Below are 26,477 nucleotides of genomic sequence, written 5' to 3' on the forward strand. Positions count from 1 at the left end.
ATCCCCATATAGGCCCATTCTACTCAATCTTTCCTCATAGGACAACCCTCTCATCCTGGGAATCAATCTAGTGAACCTTTGTTGCACTCCCTCTAAGGCAAATATGTTGGGGTTTATATTGGATAACGCCTGAAAACGGACACTGGGATCACGGTGCGCGATTAGCCCCGTGCCCGTTTGTTGAGATGCAGGCAGCATGTACCATTCATGCTGCCTGGTGATTTACCTGATTGCTGTCTCCAAGCCAGCGCTACCTGCGCTGTTGAGTGGCTGCTCACCAGCAGGGGGGCCCGATATCACGAGTGGCTCGCACCACTTTAAAGGCAGCCTGCACCTCTTATTTGCAAAATATAAGATACGGGTTCACGCTGAGTCTGAACAGAGAGCAGACACCGCACACATAAAAACACAGATGCAGGTCCCATCCCTATGTTTACAGACTGTTGAGTTATTTTAAAACATTGAATAAAGGTTGCTCAGTACTAAATCCCATATCCTCCAATCTGCATGCCAGGCCTCACCAATCTGCCCATCTGAGTTTGTACCAGGCCTGCAAGAGTGCGTACACCAAGGTTCTCTGATGATGCACTAGAGGCTTTGGTGCAAGAGATGGACAGAAAGAGGGCATCCTCTATCCGCTGGGCGGCCAGAGGCCCTCCAGACATATACACCTGAGGCAGTGGGAGGCAGTAGAGGATGAAGTCAATGCCAGGCGCTTGGCACCATGAACATGGATGCAGTGCAGGAAGAAATTCAATGCTTTGACATGAGTGGTCAAGGTGAGGGAGGTCAACTGTCAAGTGGTATCTCCTACCAACTGCACCACTAGCCGCATCCACTGCTCCACGTGCTACACCCCCCATCACCCTCATACCAACAAACTCTTTCAATCAGTACTCAACTCGTCCAATCAGATGCTTCCGCTCACCCTTACACATTACTACTGTTGCATACCACACACCCACAACTCACACACACTGGCAGCTATTCAACCATGACAGCCACATCACCCAAACATCTTGCAGGACACTTACAGACACACGTCCCGCTTTCTTGCTGGAGAAGGCGACGGCAAGTGGCAGTGGCTCCACGGAATATGAACCTGCTGTCCTCTCTCAGGATGATAACGTTCCTGTCCCACCTCTGCCACTCTGCCAGTGCCCTTGCTGTTGCCTGTCAGCCAGTCAGCCTACTCCGTGTAGAGTATTGAAACTTTATTATAAGAAGATAGGAACAGGAGTAGGCCATTTAGCCCCTCGAGCCTGTTCCGCCATTCAATGAGATCATGGTTGACCTGTGACCTAACTCCATATACCCACCTTAACCAAGAGTATTAAGGGATGTGGGGCTAGCAAAAATCTATCAATCTTGGATTTAAAATTAACAATTGAGCTAGCATCAACTGCCATTTGCAGAACAGCGTTCCAAACTTCTACCACCCTTTGCTTGTGGAATAATTTCCTAACTTCACTCCAGCAAGTCCTGGCTCTAATTTCTAGGCTTTGTCCCCTAGTCCTATACTAGTATTCAAGTATAAGAGACCTCCAAAAACAGGAACAAATGCATCAGCAGCCAGAAGCAATTATCTAGCAACTAACCTGTAACTCCTGCATGAGCCCTTTAAGTAGCGCTGGTGGGCGGGTCCTCCATGCTGTTTAAGACCTGTTCAGCTGTGCAAGGTTAAGACAGTGAGTTGCCTGGAGTGTTGAGTTCCAAAATCGCATCTGTCCCTTAAATCAGCATTGCACACTGATCTACTATTCTCCCTATGTTTGCTGATGACGCCCAGCTCCACCTCTCTCTCGACCCCTCCACTACACGTCAGCCATTGTCTTCGGCCCCCACTACAAACTCTGTATTTTTGCCACTATTCCATCCTCTTCCCTGACCACAATCTCAGGTTGAACCAGACTGTTTAAAACCTCGGCGTCTGATTCAACTCCAAGCTGAGCCTCCGACCCCCATAACCTCTCCATCATCAATACCATCTGCTAACATCGCGTGCCTCCCACCTTGCCCTCAACGTACTGAGAAGCTGAACAGTGCGTGTCAGGCCTCATTGGTGGCACAGGGCCTTGAAAGCTTCCGTCTGAGGTCCCCTTTAAGTTTCTCAGGATGCGATCCCAGGCGGAGAGATGGAGTTATGATACAATCTAACTGAATGGCGGAACAGGCTCGAGGGGCTGAATGGCCTACTCCTGTTCCTATGAGCGTTTCCAGCATTTCCTATTCTTATTTCAGATGCTACCGGGCTGGACAGCGAGGCAATTCACAAGGATACCTGATACTATTCTGCAGAACCATTTCTGATACCTGGGTTTTCAGATCTTAACTTTAAGTAAAACAATTTCAAGTGGCTGCCGAAAGAGGATGCAATCATATCCATCATGGTGCAGTGCTGTCTGTACAAATCTTGTAAGGAGTCTTGCACGACTATCAGCGATAATGTAGCTTCCGCCTCACCCCAGGCAATACTGGCAAACAATACCCCCAACTGCACTCTCCTCTATAACTTCCTTCACCAGCATCAAAAGAACTATCATTTGAGCTCAGGGTAGATGGCAGCTGTTCATTCAAACCAATGTTTCGTGCCAATACGTACAGCAGGAGGACAGGGCAAAACTTTTCTTTTAAAAAAAAAGACAGCTTCTACCTCACTGTCTTTAAATGAGACATTAAGCCGAGGCCCCAACTGCCCTCTCAGGTGGACGTAAAAGATCCCATGGCCACTATGCGATAAGAGTTGTCGACCTCTGGAACAAGTGCTTGTGATGAGTGTGGATCCACCGCAAGCATTCAAAAGGGAACCGGAGGAGATGCTGCAAGATATCAAAGGTGGGTGGGTTAACGGCAATGGTGGCGTCAGTCACCCTGGTGCCCTGGCCAATATTTATCCCTTAACCAACATTATTAAAACAGATGATCTGGTCATTTATCACATTGCTGTTTGTGGGATCTTGCTGTGCGCAAATTGGCTGCTGCATTGCCTACATTACGACAGTGACTGCACTGCCAAAGTACTTTCATTGGGTGTAAAGCATTTTTGGGACATCCTGAGGTCATGAAAGGTGCTATAGAAATGCAAGTCTTTCTTTCTCACAGACTACAAGCACAAAATCCTGCTTTGCGTTATGGAGCTTATGGATTGATGCAGAGCGTTGAGGTGTCGTTGCAGCTCATTTGTACTTGGCATAAGCACAGAGATCGAGCTTAAGCACCAGCCTTCACTACTACCAATGTTGCAGCATATGTTGATGCTAAAATTGAACATGTAAAAGTGGGTGCGGAAATAGTCCTTGCTAGAATTGGAGCTGGTAAAGCAGATTGGACTTCCGGTCCTGATGGTATTCACTCCAGGGGGCTTCTATATTTAGTTGCTCTTTGAGGTCTGGAATTGTTCCCAGTGACTGGGGGAAGAGGCCCATGTGGTGCTTGTATTTAAAAAGAGAAACAAAGTCAGAACCAGGAGATTACAGACCCATTAGTTTAACGCTCAGATGCCAGAAAGTTCTTCTTTTCCAAGAGTTGTCGACCTCTGGAACAAGTGCTTGTGATGAGTGTGGACTCACCGCAAGCATTCAAAAGGGAACCGGAGGAGATGCTGCAAGATATCAAAGGTGGGTGGGTTAACGGCAATGGTGGCGTCAGTCACCGTGGTCGCCGGGAGCTTGCTCAATCGCCTACAGGGATCCCAGAGGAATCTCCCAACGTCCTTTTCTCCTAAATTGGCCGAAGGTTTTCTCCTCTTTTTTTGCCTCTTCCAAGAGATTGCGTGGCTGTGGGAAAGTGGGGTTAGAATAGAGTAGGTTGGGGGGAGGGGGTGGGGTGGAGTAGTGTGGGATGGAATAGGGTCACTTTAATGGCATGAACACGTTGCACCATGAGGGATGGGATCGGCTTAGTTTTTTCCTGTTCTTTTTCCTACGCTCATATCCGTACTTGTGCGTCAGCTCAAATTGCAAACCTGCAGACAACTTACAGCCTGGTCACATGTCTCCGATAAGTGCCTTGGGATGTTTTACTACGTTAAAGGCATTACACCTCCTCTAGCTCTACAACCCTCCGAGATCTCTGCACTTCTCCATTTCTGGCCTCTTGCACTTCCCCGATTTTCGTCGTTGCACCATTGGCGACCGTGCCTTCGGCTGCCTAGGCCCTAAGTTCTGGAATTCCCTCCCTAAACCTCTCCCACTTCTCCACCTCTCTCTCCTCCTTTAAGACGCTCCTTAAAATCTACCTCTCACCTGTCCTATTAAGTAGCTCGGTGTCTCGGCGCCATATAAATGCAAGTTGTTGTTGTATATAAAAGGCGAGTTGTTGTTGTTGTAGTAGAGGGTTGACCCTGACATGGGGTAGTTCATCTTCATCAACTCCACTAGTCCGCACAGCTTTGTACTGCAATGTGGTCTAGGAGCAAGAGATGAGTTTCCTCTATGGAATGAGGAATGAACCAACATCAATGCTGTTATTGGCAGTGACGAGTACAGTCAGCCTCTCCTGAGAATTGTTGCTGTTCCACCAGACTTCTCAGCCGCCTTCACCACTTCTTTGCGCCAGTACAGATCATATGTCATTGCCTACCCAAGGGAGCTGAAGGTTTGTAATTGAAGAGCAGTCACAAACCTTACTGAGCTGAGGTGGGCAGACAAAAGCACAGTCAATCTTTCTTAACAGATTTATTGACTTAGACGTCTTAGCACCAGGTAAAATCATGCTGCAGACATCTTTAGCACATTTTTTTTTGAAGTGTAGTGCTTACTGGGTGAGATAAAAGTTCTGCACAATCCTTCTCTGTATGGGGAAACTTGTTCTAAAGATGACATTTCCTTGATAAATAGTAATTACACTTAATGGCCATGTACATCATTCAGTTGGCTCCACCCTTCCCAACTCTGTAACTTACTCCAGTCCTACAACCAGCCCCTCCCTCCATCAACTCCCCATTCCTGGGATTCTTGCCTCTTGTGCATTCCCCCTCCCTTTGCCCTACCGTAGGCTGTTGAAGGCACAGTTGCCGATGTCCCAATGTCTGGAATTCCCTCTCTAAACCCATTCCACCTCTGGTCCCTTAAGGCCCACCTTACAGTCCACCTCTTAATCCAAGCTTTTGGTCACCCCTTCTTCTTCGAATTAGCATCTCCTTTTAAATTACACCTCTGTGAACCTCCTGGGATAATTCCCTACGTTAAAGGCGCAATATAAATGCAAGTTGCGAATAATAATGTTGATTTTTTTTTTTCTTTGGGGTAGGGGGTGGTGTTTAATTCTTTTTTTGTCACTGCTGAGAATGAAACACAACTGGTGTCAGCATCAAACATTGTGCAAGGAGAAGATCGCCTCTGCTCGGTCCCAACGATTGTGCTCCCATATCCGCTGTCATTTCTGTTTTTAAAAACTTTCCCTTTATTTCTTCAGCTAGCTCCTGCACAGAGACTAAAGAAAGAAAGACTTGCATTTATATAGCGCCTTTCACAACCTCAGGACGTCCCAAAGTGCTTCACAGCCAATGAAGTACTGTCACTGTTGTAATGTCGGAAATGCGGCAGCCAATTAGCACACAGCAATGGGGTAATGACCAGATCATCTGTTTTTAGTGATATTCGTTGAGGGATAAATATTGGCCAGAACATCAGGGAGAACTCCCCTGCTCTTCTTCGAAATAGCACCATTGACTCAAAACTGCACTCCCTCACTACTGCACTGGGAGTGTCAGCCTAGATTTTGTGTTCAAGTCTTTGGAGTGGGACTTGAACACACAACCTTCTGGCTCAGAAGCAAGAGGGCTACAACTGAGCCATGGAAGCACCTCTGTATGGTATAAACCACCTTGGATATTCATGTATGAGATGTGCCTGAGGCCGAGGGATGTTGCTATCTAAAAATGTGCCAACAAGTAAAATAAATTGCAAATCTCTCTGGATTTAATAGCAAAAAGGTTTACTTATAAATAAGTAACACTGAAGTTTAATTACTGCTGTCTATTTTTACAGCACTACAGGTTATGTTCAGTATTCTGTAGCTAAGGCGACAATAATATGTCTGCAGAACGTTAAACATATAAAACACTGTGAATAAATAAGGACTATTACCAGCCACAAAACTCTTGTAGCACCTGGGGACCAATGGAACGAGTAGTCATTGTAATCATGTAGGGAGCATGATTAATAAGTTTGCAGATGATACAAAAATTTGCTGTGTGGTTGATAGTGAGGAGGAAAGGTGTAGACTGCAGGAAGATATCAATGGACTGGTCAGATGGGCAGAAAAGTGGCAAATCGAATTCAATCCGGAGAAGAGTGAGGTAATGCATTTGGGGAGGGCAAACAAGGCAAGGGAATACACAATAAATGGGAGGATACTGAAAGGTGTAGAAGAAGTGAGGGACCTTGGAGTGCATGTCCACAGATCGCTGAAGGTAGCAGGACAGGTAGATAAGGTGGTTAAGAAGGCATTTGGAATACTTTCCTTTATTAGCCAAGGCATAGAATATAAGAGCAGGGAGGTTATGCTCGAACTGTATAAAACACTGGTCAGGCCACAGCTGGAGTACTGTGTACAGTTCTGGTCACCACATTACAGGAAGGATGCAATTGCACTAGAGAGGGTACAGAGGAGATTTATGAGGATGTTGCCAGGACTGGAGAATTTTAGCTATGAGGAAAGATCGGATAGGCTGGGGTTGTTCTCTTTGGAACAGAGGAGGCTGAGGGGTGATTTAATTGAGGTATACAAAATTATGAGGGGCCTAGATAGAGTGGAGAGTAAGGACCTATTTCCCTTAGCAGAGAGGTCAATAACCAGGGGGCGTAGATTTAAAGTGATTGGTAGAAGGATTAGAGGGGAACTGGGGAAATTTTCTTTCACCCAGGGGATTGGGGGGGGGGGGTCTAGAACTCACACCCTGAGAGGGTGGTAGAGGCAGAAACCCTCAACTCATTAAAAAAGTACCTGGATGTGCACCTGAAGTGCCGTAAATTACAAGGCTATGGACCAAGTGCTGGAAAGTGGGATCAGGCTGGGTGGCTCATTTTCAGCCGGCACGGACACGATGGGCCGAATGGCCTCCTTCTGTGCCATAAATTTTCTATGATTCTATGATTCTGGTACACTAGTGCTTATTGGGTTTATACTTGTGCGTGATTAGCATGGTAAAATACAGAGAACCTTACCCCCTCCCCATCAACCAAAAGAAAAATCCTAATTCTCAATGCTAAAGACGTCATTCATTAAAGTTCAATTTTTTTTCTAAAAAATCCCCCAAAAGAATCAAAAATCATTCTTGGTCTGCGATGAATTGTCCAATTTCAACTGAGGTGGTGATGGAGGGGAAGGGGTTGGTGCAATTGGTCCATTGAAGAAAGAAAGAAAGACAGACAGACTTACATTCATATAGCGCCTTTCACGACCTCAGGACATCAGAAAGTGCTTTTACAGCCAATTAAGTATTTTCTGAAGTGTAGTCACTGTTGTAATGTAGGAAACACGACAGCCAATTTGCACACAGCAAGGTCCCACAAACAGTAATGAGTTAATGACCAGATAATCTGCTTTAGTGATGTTGGTGGAGGGATAAATATTGGCCAGGACACTGGGGAGAAATTCCCTGCTCTTCTTCAATATAGTACCATGAGATCTTTTATGTCCACCTGAGAGAGCAGCCAGGGCCTCAGTTTAGCATCTCACCTCCACAACAGTGGAGCGTCAGCCCAGATTATATGCTCAAATCTCTGAAGTGGGGCTTGAACCCATGACCTTCTGACTCAGAGGCAAGAATGCTACTAACTGAGCCACGTCTGACACGATCCAGCCTACACATCATGTACAGTGTGCTTTATTTTCAAACCCAAATGCCCTCTGTTGATAGGTGAGGTTACCCTCCTTCCTACTCACAAAAGCAAATCAAGCAAAGCTGATCTTCCTTCACCAGCACTTGAGTTTCAAACAGTGGCCATGAGCAGTGCTGAGCCAACTTGCCAACTGAAAGGCCAGTTGTTGCAATGACCAGCTAAAAAACCTCTCTCAATGTTAGGAGGGCAGAGAAAGACAGAACACCAGCACTTTAAGACACATCACTGAGTAAAGTACCAGTGAGGGGAGAGAATGACTGGGGAGGTGGTGCGGTCAGGCAAACATTGAGAGGTTTATTGTGGATGTCGTGCCACGACATATCACTTATGAGGAAAGGAAACGGCTCATGAGGAAAGGCTCATTTTCTTTGGGAAAAAAGAGGAAATTTCAAGGTGATCTACAAAACTTGCATTTATATAGCGCCTTTAACATCGTAAAACGTCCCAAGGCGCATCACAGGAGCGATTATCAAACAAAATTTGACACTGAGCCACATAAGGAGATATTAGGACAGGTGACCAAAATCTTGGTCAAAGGGATAGGTTTTAAGGACCGTCTTAAAGGAGGACAGAGAGAGGCGGAGAGGTTTAGGGAGGGAATTCCAGAGCGTAGGGCCTAGGCAGCTGAAGGCACGGCCGCCACTGATCGAGTGATGAAAATCGGGGATGCACAAGTGGCCAGAATTGGAGGAGCGCAGAGATCTCGGAGGGTTGTGGGGCTGGAGGAGGTTACAGAGATCGGGCGGGACGAGGCCATGGAGAGATTTGAAAACCATAGGATGAGAATTTTAAAAATCAAGTCATTGCTGGACCGGGAGCCGATATAGGTCAGCGAGCACAGGCTGAAATTTTCAAGATTATGAAGAGAATTTACAAAGCTGAATAGAAAAGAGCTGAAAAACAAGAAGGGAAGGTAGGAAGAACCTTCCACCTTATAAATTTCTGGAATAAATGATCAGGGGGGGGGGGTCATTGAAGCAATCGGTACAAATGGGGATCAAGAGTCAATTAAATGTGTTTCATGGAGGAGGAAGAATTGGGGATGTGAGAAGGAGGCAGGTTGGTCAGAACTGATTTATTGAAATGGGATGAGTTTGTTTGGTCTAACGGCCTGTGCCTCTTTCTAAAAATTCTTATGTTCCAATTCCATTCGTAACCGGACATTCATCCACTTTGTTATTGTCAAATTGAGGCATAAATCGAGCAATTCCAAAGTGTATGAATGAGTTGAGAAATACGCTTTCAACCAGGGGGTAATTCCCTCCTGTACTAATCATTTGGCAATCTCTTAGTGAACAGCGGTATCAATCATTACTGCAGCTGCCGCTGATTTTGTGCTCTGCAGATCGCAGTTTGGTTTAGGAATTTGAAAAGACTGGAAGCAATTTAATGGAAGCGTTCCTCTGACAATCTGCAGTCCACAAGCTTTAGCCCCAATTACTTACACAGCAAACCCAGTTAACAATTCATAAAAACTGGCCCAGCCACTGATGTGTGTAGATATAATCATATTGGAACTTGGGAGCGTGTTTTCTATTTGTTTTTTAAAACTGTGGTAATGAATGCGTTTACCGGAGGGAGGACCTCTCCACTGCCTTAAACACTGTTCAACGCCCCAATCTCCTACCTTCGCACGACTGCACTTCTATGTCTCCTCACGTAGTTTCTCCTCCTGTGCCTGCACAGTCATTTCCAGTGTGTTCCAGGGCTCCATCCTATTCACCGCTTATGTGCTATTCCCTTGCCGACATCATCTGAACGCAGAGTGTGTACCTCAATGACACCCAACTCTACCTCTCCACCAACATCATTGACTCCAAGGCTGTTACCATACTTTCCTAGCCAATATTCTGAAGGGGGAGAGTGAACAGCCAGAAGTTGGGGTCCATATCAGTACCAACGACATAGGTAGAAAGAGGGATGAGGTCCTGCAGGCAGATTTTAGGGAGCTAGGATAGAGATTAATCAGCAGGGTCTCAGAGGTAGTTTTTTTTTTATTCGTTCATGGGATGTGGGCGCCGCTGGCGAGGCCAGCATTTATTGCCCATCCCTAATTGCCCTTGAGAAGGTGGTGGTGAGCCAACTTCTTGAACTGCTGCAGTACGTGTGATGAAGGTTCTCCCAGAGTGCTGTTAGGAATCTCCCACAGTGCTGTTAGGAATCTCCCACAGTGCTGTTAGGACTCTCCGGATTACTCCTGGTGCCATGCGCTAGTGAGTATAGAAATAGGAGGATAGAGCGGGTGAATGCGTGGCTGGAGAGACGGTGCAGGAGGGAGGGCTTTAGATTCCTGGGGCATGGGAACCAGTTCTGGGGGAGATGGGACCTGTACAGGCTGGACGAGTTGGACCTCAACAGAGCTGGGACCAATGACCTCGCGGGGAGGTTCACTAGTGCTGTAGGGGAGGGTTTAAACTAATTTGGCAGCGGGATGAGCACCAGGATATGGCATTGGAAAGGAGAAACAAGGTGCACAAAGGATTGGGAGAGACAGATAGCACTAGAATAAGTACGGTATTAGGTGGGATCAGACTAAGAGAGAATAGAAGACGATCTAAGATAGGTTTACAGTGCATGTGTGTAAACGCACAAAGCATGGTAAATAATGTTAGTGAGCTGCAGGTGCAAATAGCCACATTGGAATATGATGTCGTGGCGATAACGGAGACCTGGCTCACAAAAGGGCAGGATTGGGTACTAAATATTCTGGGATACAAAGTGTTCAGGAAAGATAGGGAAGGAAACAAAGGAGGTGGGGTGGTGGTGGCAGTATTGATTAAGGAGAATATTGCCGTGCTGGAGAGAGAGGATGTCCTGGAGGGGTCAAGGACAGGATCTATTTGGTTAGAGTTAAGAAACAATAGAGGTGCCATGACACTACTGGGTGTGTTCTATAGGCCACCAACTAGTGAGAAGGATATAGAGGAGCAAATTTGCAGGGAAATTACAGAGATGTGCAAGAGCCATAGAGTAGTGATAATGGGAGACTTCAACTATCCTAAAATAGACTGGGATAGTAATAGTGTAAAGGGCAAAGAGTGGGAAGAACTTCTGAAGTGTGTTCAGGAGAACTTTCTTGATCAGTACGTTTCTGGCCCAATGAGGAAGGAGGCATTGCTGGATCTAGTTCTAGGGAATGAAATGGATCAAGAGGAGCAAGTGTCAGTGGGGGAACATTTAGGAAACAGTAACCATAAAATCATAAGGTTTAGATTAGTTATGAAAAAGGACAAGGAGCAATCTAGAGTAAAAATACTTAATTGGAGGAGGGCCAATTTCGGTGGATTGAGAACAGACCTGGCCCAACTAAATTGGAATCAAAGATTGGCAGGCAAAACTGTAATCAAACAATGGGCCTTTAAAGAGATGGTTCGGGTACAGTCTAGGTACATTCCCACGAGGGGGAAAGTAGGGCAACCAAAGCCAGAGCTCCCTGGATGACAAAAGAGATAGAGAGTAAGATGAAGCAGAAAAAGGGGGCGTATGACATGACAGGTTGATAATACCAGTGAGAACCAGGCTGAATATTGAAAGTTCAGAGGGGAAGTGAAAAAGGAAATACGAGGGGCAAAGAGAGAGCCTGAGAATAGACTGGCAACTAACATAAAAGTGAATCCAAAAGTCTTCTATAAGCATATAAACAGTAAACGGGTAGTAAGTGGAGGGATGGGGCCAATTCGGGACCAAAAAGGAGACCTACGCATGGAGGCAGAGGGCATGGCCAAGGTACTAAATGAGTACTTTGCATCTGTCTTTACCAAGGAAGAAGATGTTGCCAAAGTCACAATAAAAGAGGTAGTTGAGATACTGGATGGGCTAACAATTGATAAAGAGGAGGTACTAGAAAGGCTGACTGTACTTAAAGTAGATAAGTCACCAGGTCCGGATGGGATGCATCCTAGGTTGCTGAGGGAAGTAAGGGTGGAAATTGCAGAGGTACTGGCCATAATCTTTCAATCCTCCTTAGATACGGGGGGTGGTGCCAGAGGATTGGAGAATTGCAAATGTTACACCCTTGTTCAAAAAAGGGTGTAAGGATAAACCCAGCAACTACAGGCCAGTCAGTTTAACCTCGGTGGTGGAGAAACTTTTAGAAAAGATAATCCGGGACAAAATTAACAGTCACTTGGACAAGTGTGGATTAATTAAGGAAAGCCAGCACAGATCTGTTAAAGGCAAATCGTGTTTAACTAACCTGATTGAGTTTTTGATGAAGTAACAGAGAGGGTTGATGAGGACTTCCAAAAGACGTTTGATAAAGTGCCACATAATAGGCTTGTCAGCAAAGTTGAAGCCCATGGAATAATAGAGGCAGTGGCAGCATGGATACAAAATTGGCTAAGTGACAGGAAACAGAGAGTAGTGGTGAACGGTTGTTTTTCGGACTGGAGGGAAGTGTACAGTGGTGTCCCCCAGGGGTCAGTACTAGGACCACTGCTTTTCTTGATGGATATTAATGACCTGGACTTGGGTGTAGAGGGCACAATTTCAAAATTTGCAGATGATACAAAACTTGGAAGTGTAGTGAACAGTGAGGAGGATAGTAATAGACTTCAAGAGGGCACAGACAGGCTGGTGGAATGGGCGGACACGTGGCAGATGAAATTTAACGTAGAGAAGTGTGAAGAGATACATTTTGGTAGGAAGAACGAGGAGAGGCAATATAAACGAAAGGGCACAATTCTAAAGGGGGTGCAGGAACAGAGAGATCTGGGGGTATATGTGCATAAATCTTTGAAGGTGGCAGGACAGATTGAGAAAGCAGTTAAAAATGTATATTGGATCCTGGGCTTTACAAATAGAGGCATAGAGTACAAAGCAAGGAAGTTATGTTGAACCTTTATAAAACACAGGTTCGGCCACAACTGCAGCATTGTGTCCAGTCCTGGGCACCGCACTTTAGGAAGGATGTGAAGGCCTTAGAGAGCGTGCAGAAAAGATTTACTAGAATGGTTCCAGGGATGAGGGACTTCAGTTACGTGGATAGAATGGGGAAACTGGGATTGTTCTCCTTAGAGCAGAGAAGGTTGAGAGGAGATTGATAGAGGTGTTCAAAATCATGAGCTAGACCCCTCAAAGAGGAGCTGTTCCTAATGGCAGAAGGGTCGAGAACTAGACGATACAGATTTAAGATGATTGGCAAAAGAACCAAAGACGGCATGAGGAAAAACTTTTTTACGCAGCGAGTGGTTATGATCTGGAATGCACTGCCTGAATGGGTGGTGAGGCGGATTCAATCGTGGCTTTCAAAAGGGAATTAGATAAGTACTTGAAGGGAAAAAATTTGCAGGGCTACGGGGAAAGGGCGGGGGAGTGGGACTAGCTGGATTGCTCGTGCATAGAGCCAGCACGGACTCGATGGGCCGAATGGCATCCTTCTGTGCTGTAACCTTTCTTTGATTCTATGAATATTTATCCCTCAACCAACCTTACTAAAACAGATGACCTGGTCATTATGACATTGCTGTTTGTGGGACCTTGCTGTACGTTTCCTACATTACAACAGTGACAACATTTCAAAAGTGGCTGTAAAGTGCTTTGGGATGTCCTGAGGACATGAAAGGAGCTATATAAATGCAAGTTCTTTCTTCCTCTCCAACAGCATAGCCAACATCACGTTTTTGATGACTTGGGATTTCCTTCAACTCAATGTTGGCAAAGCTGAAGCCCTTCTTCTTGGCACCTGCCAGCATCTATATTCCTCTGGCTCTGGTTCCATCAACTCCCGCAGGCTTTGTCCAGTGGTGCAGAACCTCGGTATCATGTTCAAACCTTGAACTGAGGTTTTCACCTCACATTTGGTTCATCAACAAGATTATATTCTCCCACCTCCAGAAATGTTGCTCACTTAATCCTCCACCTCCTACCTCTTCCACACTGCTGCAACAGCCCTAATCCATGCTTTCAGCACCTCGAAGATTGGGCTCTCAAACACTCTCCTCGCTGGCCTCCTGCTTCCACCCTTCAGAAGCTTCAGTGAATCCAGCACACCACAGACTGCACCCTCTCCTCCAGAAAACCCCACACATTCTTCACCCCATCCTTGCCAAACTCCAATAGCTTCCAGAGCCCCGGCAAATCAGCTTCAAAACCCTACTCTTCAGATCCTTCGACGGCCTAACACACATCCCTGCCTGCCCCCTCCATTACCTGCTTCCTGCTCCCCTCCCTGAGGCCAATCACTCAGTCAATATGCCCTTCCTCTCTGGAGTTCTCTCCCAAAGCTACTTTGCCTTGTTACCTCCTCCCTGTCTTCAACAGTCAGCTCTTTGCAAAATGATAACAATCTCACCTACATTTGGGCATTGGTGAGCGCAACTCAGTCTGTGAGTTTGGGAACGCACTAATGAAGTTCTGCTTTCACCCGACTGCTGAGTAGTGTAGAGACGGCAGTATAAACCAGTGCTGTGAGCTGACTCCTCAATTACCCTCAAACAGTACTCGCAGTATAAACCAGTGCTGTGAGCTGACTCCTCAATTACTCTCAAACAGTACTCGCAGTATAAACCAGTGCTGTGAGCTGACTCCACAATTACTCTCAAACAGTACTCGCAGTATAAACCAGTGCTGTGAGCTGACTCCACAATTACTCTCAAACAGTATTCGCAGTATAAACCAGTGCTGTGAGCTGACTCCTCAATTACCCTCAAACAGTACTCGCAGTATAAACCAGTGCTGTGAGCTGACTCCACAATTACTCTCAAACAGTACTCGCAGTATAAACCAGTGCTGTGAGCTGACTCCTCAATTACTCTCAAACAGTACTCGCAGTATAAACCAGTGCTGTGAGCTGACTCCACAATTACTCTCAAACAGTACTCGCAGTATAAACCAGTGCTGTGAGCTGACTCCACAATTACCCTCAAACAGTACTTGCAGTATAAACCAGTGCTGTGAGCTGACTCCACAATTACTCTCAAACAGTACTCGCAGTATAAACCAGTGCTGTGAGCTGACTCCTCAATTACCCTCAAACAGTACTCGCAGTATAAATCAGCGCTGTGAGCTGACTCCACAATTACTCTCAAACAGTACTCACAGTATAAATCAGTGCTGTGAGCTGACTCCACAATTACTCTCAAACAGTACTCGCAGTATAAACAAGTGCTGTGAGCTGACTCCTCAATTACCCTCAAACAGTACTCGCAGTATAAATCAGTGCTGTGAGCTGACTCCACAATTACTCTCAAACAGTACTCGCAGTATAAATCAGTGCTGTGAGCTGACTCCACAATTACTCTCAAACAGTACTCACAGTATAAATCAGTGCTGTGAGCTGACTCCACAATTACTCTCAAACAGTACTCGCAGTATAAATCAGCACTGTGAGCTGACTCCACAATTACTCTCAAACAGTACTCGCAGTATGAATGCAACATCACTCTCTGAATTAAATCAAGGTCTGGTCTCCCAGCTGGCCATTGGTCATTGTCATTTCTCAAAGCCTACAGTAGCTTCGAAAAAAAGGAAAAATGAACCCCCACCATCATGTTGCATTGTCCCTTTCCAACCTCTGAAATGGATGTGAATTCACATTAAAAAGCACAGAAAATCCATTTTATGGGACCGGAATACAATTCTGATGTAGGTCAGGAATCAGCCTGCAGAACCAAATCAAAGCTCACATGATAACATATTGCTTCCCCAGAACATCAACACAGTCTGAAAACGGAGGGTGATTACAAGAATGATATAGGGATTAAAGTCAGCCTTATTGTGCAACATCCCTTCAAAGAAACATATCCTTTATGCCTCATTTTGTGTGAAATGCATTCGTTCTAATAAAGTCGACTCTGAGGTAATGCATTCATCAGCATCGATGCAGCACGCAGTTGGTTTTTATTGCCTCGTACGCTCCACCATAACGCACTATATCACTAAAGCACAGGAAACATCTTTACCTACCGCACCACTATCATGGACCCGATGCATTAATAGAGAGACATCTATCATCAGTATGCCCGTCTATAACAGACTTTGTTGCAATCAAATTAAAGCCTTAACTGAAGAAAAATTTAGACCTGTGTAAAACCGAGGGGAAAAGGTAAAGGGGGTTCAGGTGGATCCAGAAGTACAATGGGATCAGATTTGAGGCAAGCACAAAGGGGGCTTAACCAATCACGATACACAAAGCCCATTTGTGATAGTATATTCTGTACTTTAATGTATTTGGTGACAGAATAAAATGCAGAAGGATACACTTGCCTTGGAGGCGGTGCAACGAAGGTTCACTAGACTGATTCCTGGGATGAGCGGGTTGTCCTATGAGGAGATATTGAGTAGAATGGGCCTATACTCTCAGGAGTTTAGAAGAATGAGAGGTGATCTCATTGAAAGATATAAGATTCTGAGGGGACTTGACAGGGTAGATGCTGAGAGGCTGTTTCCCCTGGCTGGAGAGTCTAGAACTAGGGGACATAGTCTCAGGATAAGGGGTCAGCCATTTTGAACTGAGATGAGAAATTTCTTCACTCAGAGAGTTGTGAATCTTTGGAATTCTCTACCCCAGAAGGCTGCGGATGCTCAGTCATTCAGTATATTCAAGGTTGAGACGGATAGATTTTTGAACTCTAGGGGACTCAAGGGATATGGGGATCGGGCGGGAAAGTGGAGCTGAGGTTAAAGATCAGCCATGATCTTATTGAATGGCGGAGCAGGCTCGAGGGGCCGTATGGTCTGCTCCTGCTCCTATTTCGTATGTTCTTATGTTCAATCACATGATAGCTTTTATATTCTGGGATTGGCTAGGCAGCCACAGGTTTAGTATAATAGTGACAGACAGTCAGATAATGTCATTCTGAAGATCTCACTGGTCATAATGCCAGTGTAATAACATTTTATAAAATGTGTAATAATACCTTATAATAATAATGTGTAATAATCTTTTTTAATATCTTATAATAATGTGTGTATATTTAAGGTAAATTCATATTGTTTTTAATGATTGTTTGGAGTATATCATCCTTACAGATACATGAGAAGCCAAAGAGGGTATTTAATGGGAGGTAAAATCTTCTGGGCTCTTTGAAATACCAGTCATTTACAGTATTATAATCGGCTTCCTATGGTTTTCGATAGCGATTTTTTTTAAAAAATGAAATTCCTTACAAACTCTCCAATATGCAAAAAGTAGACTACCAGATAGATAATAACTCAAGGATGATATGGGTCATTAACAGAGAAGGTTACTGAGCAGTTAGAAATCAAAACTTACTTAAAACACACCTTAAGAAAACGCACCCTCTTACAATCACATCAAACCTTCGTGCTTTCCAATAAACTTCAACAGGAACAGTCTGGACAGCTACACGTACATATACCAAAGCCAATCATTATTGCGCAATGATGTATTAAGCTTCACCTTTCCATGGTACAGCTTAACAAGCTACAAGAGTTCAACCACTTTCAAAGAAAGGACACAAGATTTTTTCCCCCTTCAGAAATGTATTTTATTTGCATATTTATAAAGCAATGTCACATCTGTTCCAGGGGCTCCTGAGCTGCACCATAACATGTAAGCCCTACGTTCCACATGGATCATCTCAGTAAGAATATTATCCCCCTACTCAAAAGAGTAATATTGCACTGCAGTCACTCAATGCAAAGCAATAATAGAGACTTACCTGTGTATTACTCATAGGCCACATTTCAAAAGGCCACAAGTGGCAGATTGGGATCTGAATCAGCTCCCATACAGGTTTCAGGCCTTGCTATTGATGAGCGTTGTATAGGGTTAATAGATTTGCCACAATACTGGTGTAGCGTAGCATGGCTCTGCACCTCAGACTCTGTCTAGGCCCTGTAGATTCCACCACAACGAAACTTCATATCACTTTTTAAATTTGGGAACGTAGGTGAACGGCTAAGGCTCATAGCCCAGGACATCGCCAAAGGTGAAAAGAGTTAGAGAGAAGATGAGGTAAATCAAGCAGTGACGATTAGAAGATACCAAGCTTGAGTTTTAAAAACCTGCAAGTTGCAGGAGAAAGAAACGGAGGTAAAAAGCGGTAAAGTTTTCAGGTGCTGAGAAAGAACAAGATGGAATAAGATAGGAACATAGGAACAGGAGTAGGCCGTTCAGCCCCTCGAGCCTGTTCCATCATTCAATTAGATCATGGCTGATCTGTATCTCAACTCCATCTACCTGCCCTGGTTCCGAAACCCTTAATACCCTTACCGAACAAAAATCTGTCAATCTCAGTTTTGAAATTTTCAATTGACCCCCAGCCTGAACAGCTTTTTGGGTGAAGAGAGTTCCAGATTTCCACTCCCCTTTGTGTGAAGAAGTGCTTCCCGACATCACCCTTGAATAGCCTAGCTCCAATTTTAAGGCTATGCCCACTTGTTCTGGACTCCCCCAGGATATAGTCCAGAGTGAGGATTCAGGGAGGAAGACATAGAACAGACAATGTGGAGCTTTGGAGCAACAAGAAAGGAAAGTTTAGAGAAACGTTGAGCATATTAATATTGATAAACTAGAGAAAATTAGGAAAGTTGCAATGGAGAGAGATTGAGACTACAACCTTTTTCTAGTATCTTGTGTAGAGGTATTAAGAAAATCTCCCCCCTTATGAGATTAGTATTGAAGCCTTGGGTGGCCTTGAGCTCTAAAGAAGGTTAAGAGCTGTTGAGAGGAAAATAGATTGGCACAAAAAGAGGAAACTAAGCATCTTGAGGCAGTTTTTAGAATTAGAGCCACTGTGGGACTTTCATCTGAGATCAGAGAAGCTCATGAGGTCAAGACTGTCAATAGCTGAAGGGGGCTGAGAGAGGAACCGTCAATGGTGACAGGTGGTAGCTCTTGGTTGAATTACAAGAGACATGGATGAACTGGCTTTAGAAAGGTGAAAGAAACCAGATTTTGATCTCACCACTGAAGGGCATGAAGGGGGTGAAGATGTGTTGAATCAACCATCGCATTATGAGAAGAACAGTGGTTGCGATGTAAAGATAAATCTTTATTATAGTACATAGCAGCACCTCATTAGAATCAGGCGCAGTGTCTTTGTTCTATCACTTGTAAGTCTTGGTACTGATGAAGATCAAAGATGAGGGATTTTAAACTTTCTTCCAAATTGCCAATTTTCAAAACTTTTCAAGCGCTCGCCAACGATGCAATGAGCACGTTGTATTTATTATTCATACAATGCACTTGTTATCTAAAATATTAAACCGGAATGCATAATGAGATGGCGCATCTGTTCTGGCGTGTAATGTTGCGGAATGTAAAATGTAATATATGTGTAAGTCTGACACGCAGTTAAGGGAGAACATTTGGATGTTTGATAAGCAGGTCCACCCATTACACCCAACAGTGCACAGGAATTAATGCAAAAACGTCACTGTCTGTTACAAATCAAACCTACCAGACCAAAAGCCTGCTGAAGACACATGGAGGAGGACAACAGCTGTAGACAGTATCAACAACAACATCTTGCATTTATATAACATAGTAAAACATCCCAAGGCATTTCACAGGAGCACTATCAGACAAAATCTGACACCGAGCCACATAAGGAGATATTAGGAGGTGACCAAGAGCTTGGTCAAAGAGGTAGGTTTTAAGGAGCGCCTTAAAAGGAGGTGAGAGGTGGAGAGGCGGAGAGGTTTAGGGAGGGAATTCCAGAGCTCAGGTCCTAGGCAGCGGGAGGCATGGCCGCCAATGGTGGAGCAATGAAAATCGGGGATGCACAAGAGGCCAGAATTGGAGTTGCACAGAGATCTCGGAGGGTTGTAGGGCTGGAGGAGGTTACAGAGATAGGGAGGGACGAGGCCATGGAGGGATTTGAAAGCAAGAATGAGAATTTGAAAATTGAGGCTTTGCCGGACCGGGAGCCAATGTAGGTCAGTGAGCTCAGGGAGTGATGGGTGAACGGGATTTGGTGCGGATTAGGATATGGACAGCAGAGCTTTGGATGAGCTCAAGTTTACGGAGGGTGGAAAGATATCAAAACCCATAGCACAATAAAAAGTACAACGTAAAATCAGGCTTCAATTTGTTGAAATGGAGACTATTAAACTGCTATACTTTTGAGCTCACAAATTTATTCAGTTAATTCTCCACCTTAGGTACAGAACGAAGTACTGGACACAGGGTTAGAGCTTTCGATGAAGCAGAGTTGCCTGTGGGATGAATCCAACCCGTTATTATTTTGGCAACCTGCCCAGACTTCCAACAAAATTTTTGGAATGCCAACTCATCAGAAAGATCATTACTGTTCCACCCCCAAAGGCTGCTTCCTTCTTCATTTCAACTGTGCTCTTCACCTTTGGGAGATGTTTCAGCCACAAGGAGATGCAATGGAATGACTGCAAGTCGATTATAGCAGGAATGATGTCCCTATGGCCAAAGCTGCTCTACCCATAAACTATGCACATCCAGGCAAAAGGGAATAGACAGAGGAAGAAATATCGAGGATTAAAACAAAAACTGAAGGAAGGACGCTACGCAATGCAATAGTCAAGTGTGCATTCATGTCAACAAATTCCCAATATGCACATTCTTAATTCAGTCTCAGCTGTGGCACCAAGGGGAGACGGTGAGTGGCAGAGGATGAAATAAATAAAACAGCAGATGAGAGTCAATGCAGATGTGCAGATCAGTCAGGATGAGATGTTAAACCGAGCCCCGTCTGCCCTCTCAGGTGGACTTCATGGCACTATTTCGAAGAAGAGCAGAGGAGTTCTCCCCGGTGTCCTGACCAAAATTTAACCCTCAACCAATATCACTAAAACAGATTATTTTGGTCTTTATTGCATTGCTGTTTGTGGGACTTTGCTGTGTGCAAATTGGCTGTCACGTTTCCTACATTATAACAGTGACTATGTTTCAAGGAAGTACTTCATTGGCTGTGAAGGGTTTTTGGACATCCTGAGGTAATGGAAGCCGCTGTATAACTATAAGTCTTTCTTTCTTTTCTAGTACACTGATTACTTTCCTGTCCCTGGGTAGGGGTGGACTGGCCATACGGGAAAGCAATCGTTCCTTGTTGCTGTATTGTCTGCGTCCCCTTTTCCCACGAACATCCCAAAGAATGCCACGCCCTGTCGGGGGAGCCAATCCACCACGTACCTGAAACTAAACAAGTTAGCTCGGTGGTAGCGCTCTCTCCTCCGAGTCAGAAGGTTGTGTGTTCAGTCCCGACTTCAGGACTTGAGCATCTAATCTAGGCCGACACTTCAGTGCGGTACTGAGGGAGCCCTGCATTGTTGGAGGTGTCTTCCAGGAGAAATGTTAAATGAGGCTCCATCTGCCTGTTCAGGTGGACGCAAAAGATGCTATGGCGGTCTTTTGAAGGGGAGTGGGGGAGTTCTCCTGGTGTCCTGGCCAACATTCACCCCTCAACAAACACCACTGAAACAGGTCATTCATCTCATTGCTGTTTGTACTGTGTGCAAATTGATTGTTGTGTTTGCCTCCAAATCAACAGTGACTACACTTCAAAAGTAATCTATTGCCTGTAAAGCGCTTTGGGACGTATGAAGACCATGAAAGGCACTATATAAATGCAAGTTCTTTCTGTACTGAAGTAATAGCTGGATAATATCAAGCAGACTTCAGTGGGGGAGAGGGTTATTGAAAAATTACTCCCTTCCCAAGTAACATCAAACCTTCATTGGCTCGAACTCCAGAGAGCAAAAGGGCTCAGTTAACCCCTGTCATAAGTGAGATTTCAGCTAATCCCACTCAAACATAATTTAGCCAAATGACATGTTACTAAAAATCTTACATAGGGCAAGCATTTCTTGTCCCCAAACCTTGCTTCCTGTTGTCACAAATTTTGGTCACGCCTTTTTGTCGACTGTTCCCATTGTAAATTGCTTTGTCAACATATCCCATTCAATTTTGCTATGTCAACCATCACATGGTAATTGCAGGCGCTGGCCACTAGGTGGTTCTGTGGAGCAAGTTTCTGAAGTCTCTCTCCTTGCTCCATCACCATTTTATATTCATCAGCCGTGGGCATCGCCATAACACCTTACTACGACATATATTTCTCTTGCTTAAGTGGAAGGTAAATATAGTTCAGGCAACTTTCCTGTGGTCTGAAGACTATGCATGTGATGTGCAGAGGATACACAAGGGAGAACAGTAAATAAGGAAAGCTTGATAAAAGACAAAAGACACAGCCACAAGCAGAATAAACGGTTATTCTATGGTACCTTATTTAGTTTGTGCAGTAGAAGTTGGAACAATTCATCAATGGATAATCAATAAAAAATGTATTTTGTTAGCTCCCCCGATGGTGTGACTTGGTGTGGTATGAAGCTCTACAGAATGGAAGGTCCTAGATCTGATGCCCCATTTCCGCCAAGTTAGCTAATAATCAGTCAATGCAGGCGAGGGAGTAGAAAAATAAGCTAGCGATCCCATTCTTTCAGTGACCTGCGTGGGGAAAGCACGCGTCGAGGTAGGGCAAGAACAGATTCGGGCTCCGCTGTGATACCCTCCACAGTCGATTAGCATACGAGCGCTCAATGCCTCGGCTCACACATGAAGAATGGCCACTTGGGGCAAAGTACTGGAAGGTGACTGGACCTGTGAACCCAAATCCCAGCCTGAGGCGTGCGATGAAAAAACTGGAAGCTAAATGTATTTTGTTTCATTAGGAATTACTACAACCATAAACAAACGCTCTCCTCCCCATTTGAAGGGTTTTGTTAGAGTAAATAAGGAGAAACTATTTCTACTGGCAGGAGGGTCGGTAACCAGAGGACACAGATTTGAGGTCTTTGGCAAAAGAACCGGAGGGGAGATGAGGAGAGATTTTTTTTTATGCAGCGAGTTGTTATGATCTGGAATGCACTGCCTGAAAGGGTGGTGGAAGCAGATTCAGTAGTAACTTTCAATAGGGAATTGGATAAATAGTTGAAAAGGAAAAAATTTTCAGGGCTGTGGGGAAAGAGTGGGGGAGTGGGACCAATTAGATAGCTCTTTCAAAGAGCCAGCACAGGCACAATGGGCCGAATGACCTCTTTCTGTGCTGTACGATTCTATGATTTGCAGGATCAACTAGTCCTGTTTTTCTCATCACCAAGGTATGAAGCTTGTGTATCTCTACGGCTACACAAGAGAACAGACTCCAATTTGTAGACCACTACATAGAAAAAGAAGCTGTCCTGATTCTTTAACCTCACACAGTTGATTAGCAGTAATCCATTCCTGCGATCAGCCATTTCACTGCAAATTTGCAGCTGTTGATCTATACTGGTTCCAAGCTCTGTCATCATAAATCGGGTTCATCATAACACCCGTTGTATAATCTTACTGTCATCCCCGCAAAGTTTTATAATTTCACATATCGCATGAAAAATACGTTGCATCATGTTTTCTAAAGATTCATTTGCATGCATACATGTCTCATTGAACTGCAATACATTTTTTTTTATTATTCGTTCATGGGATGCGGGCGTCGCTGGCGAGGCCGGCATTTATTGCCCATCCCTAATTGCCCTTGAGAAGGTGGTGGTGAGCCGCCTTCTTGAACCGCTGCAAGAATAATGCTCAGTGTGAAAGAATCTTATTGTGGACCATGCAATAAGCTGATTCACACACTCACTAATGCCGCTACTACTGTATCTAAAACAATGCTCTGAAGGTGGTGGTTTGTGAATGGGTTTTGGTTTCCACAGACAATGGGATCCCTCCGGTACCTCGACACAGGCCTGGAGAATCATGCACGCACACTCCCTGGCAAATATCATTCAGGGAGCAGCACCTCTGGCTGATTCGTCCACACACTGAGCCCAGGGAAGCGTTCCCCACAACAGCCCCAACTGTGATTAACTAATCCAGGCGTCGATCAGGAATTAAACTCGGGTCCTCCCTGGACTGTACAGCCCAGCAGCTCAGCAGCCATTAGCAGAGGCTGGCACGCAGTCTCTAATGTATGTGCAAGAATTCAGTAACCTCCTCTCATTGATGCGGAGGTGATAAAAATGATAGATAGCTACACATTTATTTTTATGTGCAATTCGCTGGCAGGCAGCGTTTATCAAATCAGTGGGTGAAAAAAGTGCCTTTAACCAAATGGATTCCATGTGCACTGGCACCATTTCAAACCAATAAATAACCAGAAATACTCACTCCCAACACGAATACAATGCAAATACAAACACCCATATAGATATGCTGTGTGTGTATATACAGCCAGTGAAAATTTTCATCTAAGGGAGTGGGACTAATTGGAAAGCTCTTTCAAAGAGAAGGCACAGGCACGACGGGCCGAGTGGCCTCCTCCTGTGCTGTAAGATTCTATGAATCATATAATGACAATTGTCTGAACAGCACATTTAAACACATTCCAAGTGCGACCAGCAAGGAAATATAAAATGTAAGATAATCTCACCCTGAAGTCAATTCCCACTGTAGAAATAAAGCTTCCTGCTAAGAAAGCTCCGTCCTTAAAACGCACCAGTAAGCAGGTTTTCCCCACTCCGGAGTCTCCAACTAACATAACCTAAAATAAAATAACTGGTTGTTACTGAGACAAGCAAGGGCCGCACATAAATCAGTAACAGTCGTTTACTGAGTTGTTAAAGATTCCCCATTTTGTAACATGCCAGAAGCTGCCTGGGTTGATCATCCTGGGAATTCTCAGCTTGAAATCCATTGACTAATTGATGGCACTAAAACGAACTAGGTTGTTTGTGATTTTCTTTTTAAAAATTCAGCCTTCTATGAGCAGTGCAATGCATAAAACATGAGCAAAATGTTACTTCCATGTATTACATAGAATTTACAGCAGGCTATTCGGCACTACTGGTCTGTGCCGGTGTTTGTGCTTCTAACACCCGACTTCATCTAACCCGAGCAGCAGAGCAAGAAAGTTATGGGCTCAGTTCCCAGTCTGTGTTGTGTTAAGATGATCTTAGCCCAGCATCTGCAACTGGACTCAGCGCCCCGGGTTGAGAAAAGAGACAGATTTATTTTTAAAAAACGGAAAACATGCCCTGATCACTATCCAGTGACATTTACTGGAAAACACCGCACATTGGGATATTGGGCAAGGAGAGAATTGTGTTCAACTGTGACGTCCTCATTGCTGAGCTGCTTGATGCTCTCCCCTTAGGCTCATCTTGAAGAATGAACCATAAAAGCACAGAACTTCGCAGCACAGAAGGAGGTCATTCAGCCCATCAGTCTGGGCTGGCTCTTTGCTAAGGCAATCCAAAACTAAACCCACTGCCCTGCTCACTCCCTATAGTCCTGCATCTTCTCCGTCAAATCTTTAGCCACTGGTCAACTACTAGAGAGTAGCCAGCACTGTGTAGCCATGAGCCATTGGCTTAGGAACAGTGGAGGTTGGGAACTGCTCCAGGACTAATTTGCAGGGTTATGGGGGAAAAGCTGGGAGGTGGGACTAAATTGGACAGGGAAAATGGGGGAAGAGTAGGAAAGAGCATCAGCCTATTGTCAGCATTATAGTTGAATAAACAAGAGCAAAACTGTGCTTATCGTAATATTTACCATACTGTGAGTACATGTGAGAAATGTAAACATCCAATTTTACACAGTGATTAAGCAATAAAGAACCGATTCTCTTGGTATTTCAGCTGATAAAAGCACCACATGTTACTGAGCCATAAAGACCAACAGAATTCCAGGTTTGATCCCTGACAAATCTGCCAGAGTTCCCGCACCTGATTGCGACCCAGTGATCCCTGTTGGGGAGTGTGGATGGTGGGCGAGGAGGAGATTGGGCTTAGATGTAATAAACTCCCCACCCCCTCACTGCTCCCACATGCTACAGTCAACCAGCCGCTGCCCACACTCATTAACTAAGCTCATGCATGGAAACGGATACTTGGGGAAGCTCCCAGAAGGGGCTGGTGACATTCATGCCGTTGCCTTCTCGGAGAATAAATGGGGAGGGGGAGCTTTAAAGAACAGATCAGACTGAAAAGAATTCAGGTGATGAGCCATTCAAAGGAAAAAAGAAACTATTCTTCTGAAAATGATGACACTGAAATAATTACTCCACTAGACAGTGGCACAAAGCAGCTTCTATTACAACAGATCCTCTTTAACAGCCCCCTGGTCATGCACATCCTGCAGCAAGGAGAGTGCGTGGTCTACCTGCCCACAGATCTCTCTCTACCTACGATGCTTTGAACCAACCACCAGGAACCCTGGAACAATGACCCAGGGGACAACTATTCCTGATGTTCCAGTTCTCCCACTGGCCCAGGGGACAACTGTTCCTGATGTTCCTGTTCTCCCATTGGCCCAGGGTACAACTATTCCTGATGTTCCTGTTCTCCCATTGGCCCAGGGGACAACTATTCCTGATGTTCCTGTTCTCCCGTTGGCCCAGAGACAGTTGTCCCAATGTTCCTGTTATCCTATTGACCCAGGGACCACTATCCTGATGTTCCTGTTCTCCCATTGGGAGGTGCCTGTCTTCTGTTCGCACCTCCTCCAGCAGTGGAGATCGGGAACTCCTCCAGGACTAATTTGCAGGGTTATGGGGGAAAAGCTGGGAGGTGGGACTAAATTGGATAGCTCTTTCAAATAGACGGCACAGGCACAATGGGCTGAATGGCCTCCTTCTGTGCTGTAAGATTCTATGATTCTAACCTGTATCCATTCTTGGCCACAGCACTGTGTGTTATTGATTCAGTGTGCTG

The 26,477-nt window shown here is 44.9% G+C and overlaps 1 protein-coding gene across 2 annotated transcripts in view; it reads right to left on the minus strand.

Moving 5' to 3' along the window:
* LOC137340731 (ras-related protein Rab-26) overlaps window positions 1–26,477 on the minus strand; it is a 248,764-nt gene that overhangs the window by 208,828 nt on the left and 13,459 nt on the right. Inside the window, exon 2 of one of the 2 annotated variants that reach the window (XM_068003450.1) lies at window positions 24,197–24,307. The exons of the other annotated variant lie outside the window; for it this stretch is intronic. Within the exon in view, the coding sequence (XP_067859551.1) occupies window positions 24,197–24,307 (111 nt within the window). The remainder of the gene's footprint in view (window positions 1–24,196; window positions 24,308–26,477) is intronic. 2 annotated transcript variants of the gene reach the window in all.

The sequence above is a fragment of the Heptranchias perlo genome, chromosome 22, assembly GCF_035084215.1.
Source record: "Heptranchias perlo isolate sHepPer1 chromosome 22, sHepPer1.hap1, whole genome shotgun sequence".
Classification (NCBI taxonomy): domain Eukaryota; kingdom Metazoa; phylum Chordata; class Chondrichthyes; order Hexanchiformes; family Hexanchidae; genus Heptranchias; species Heptranchias perlo.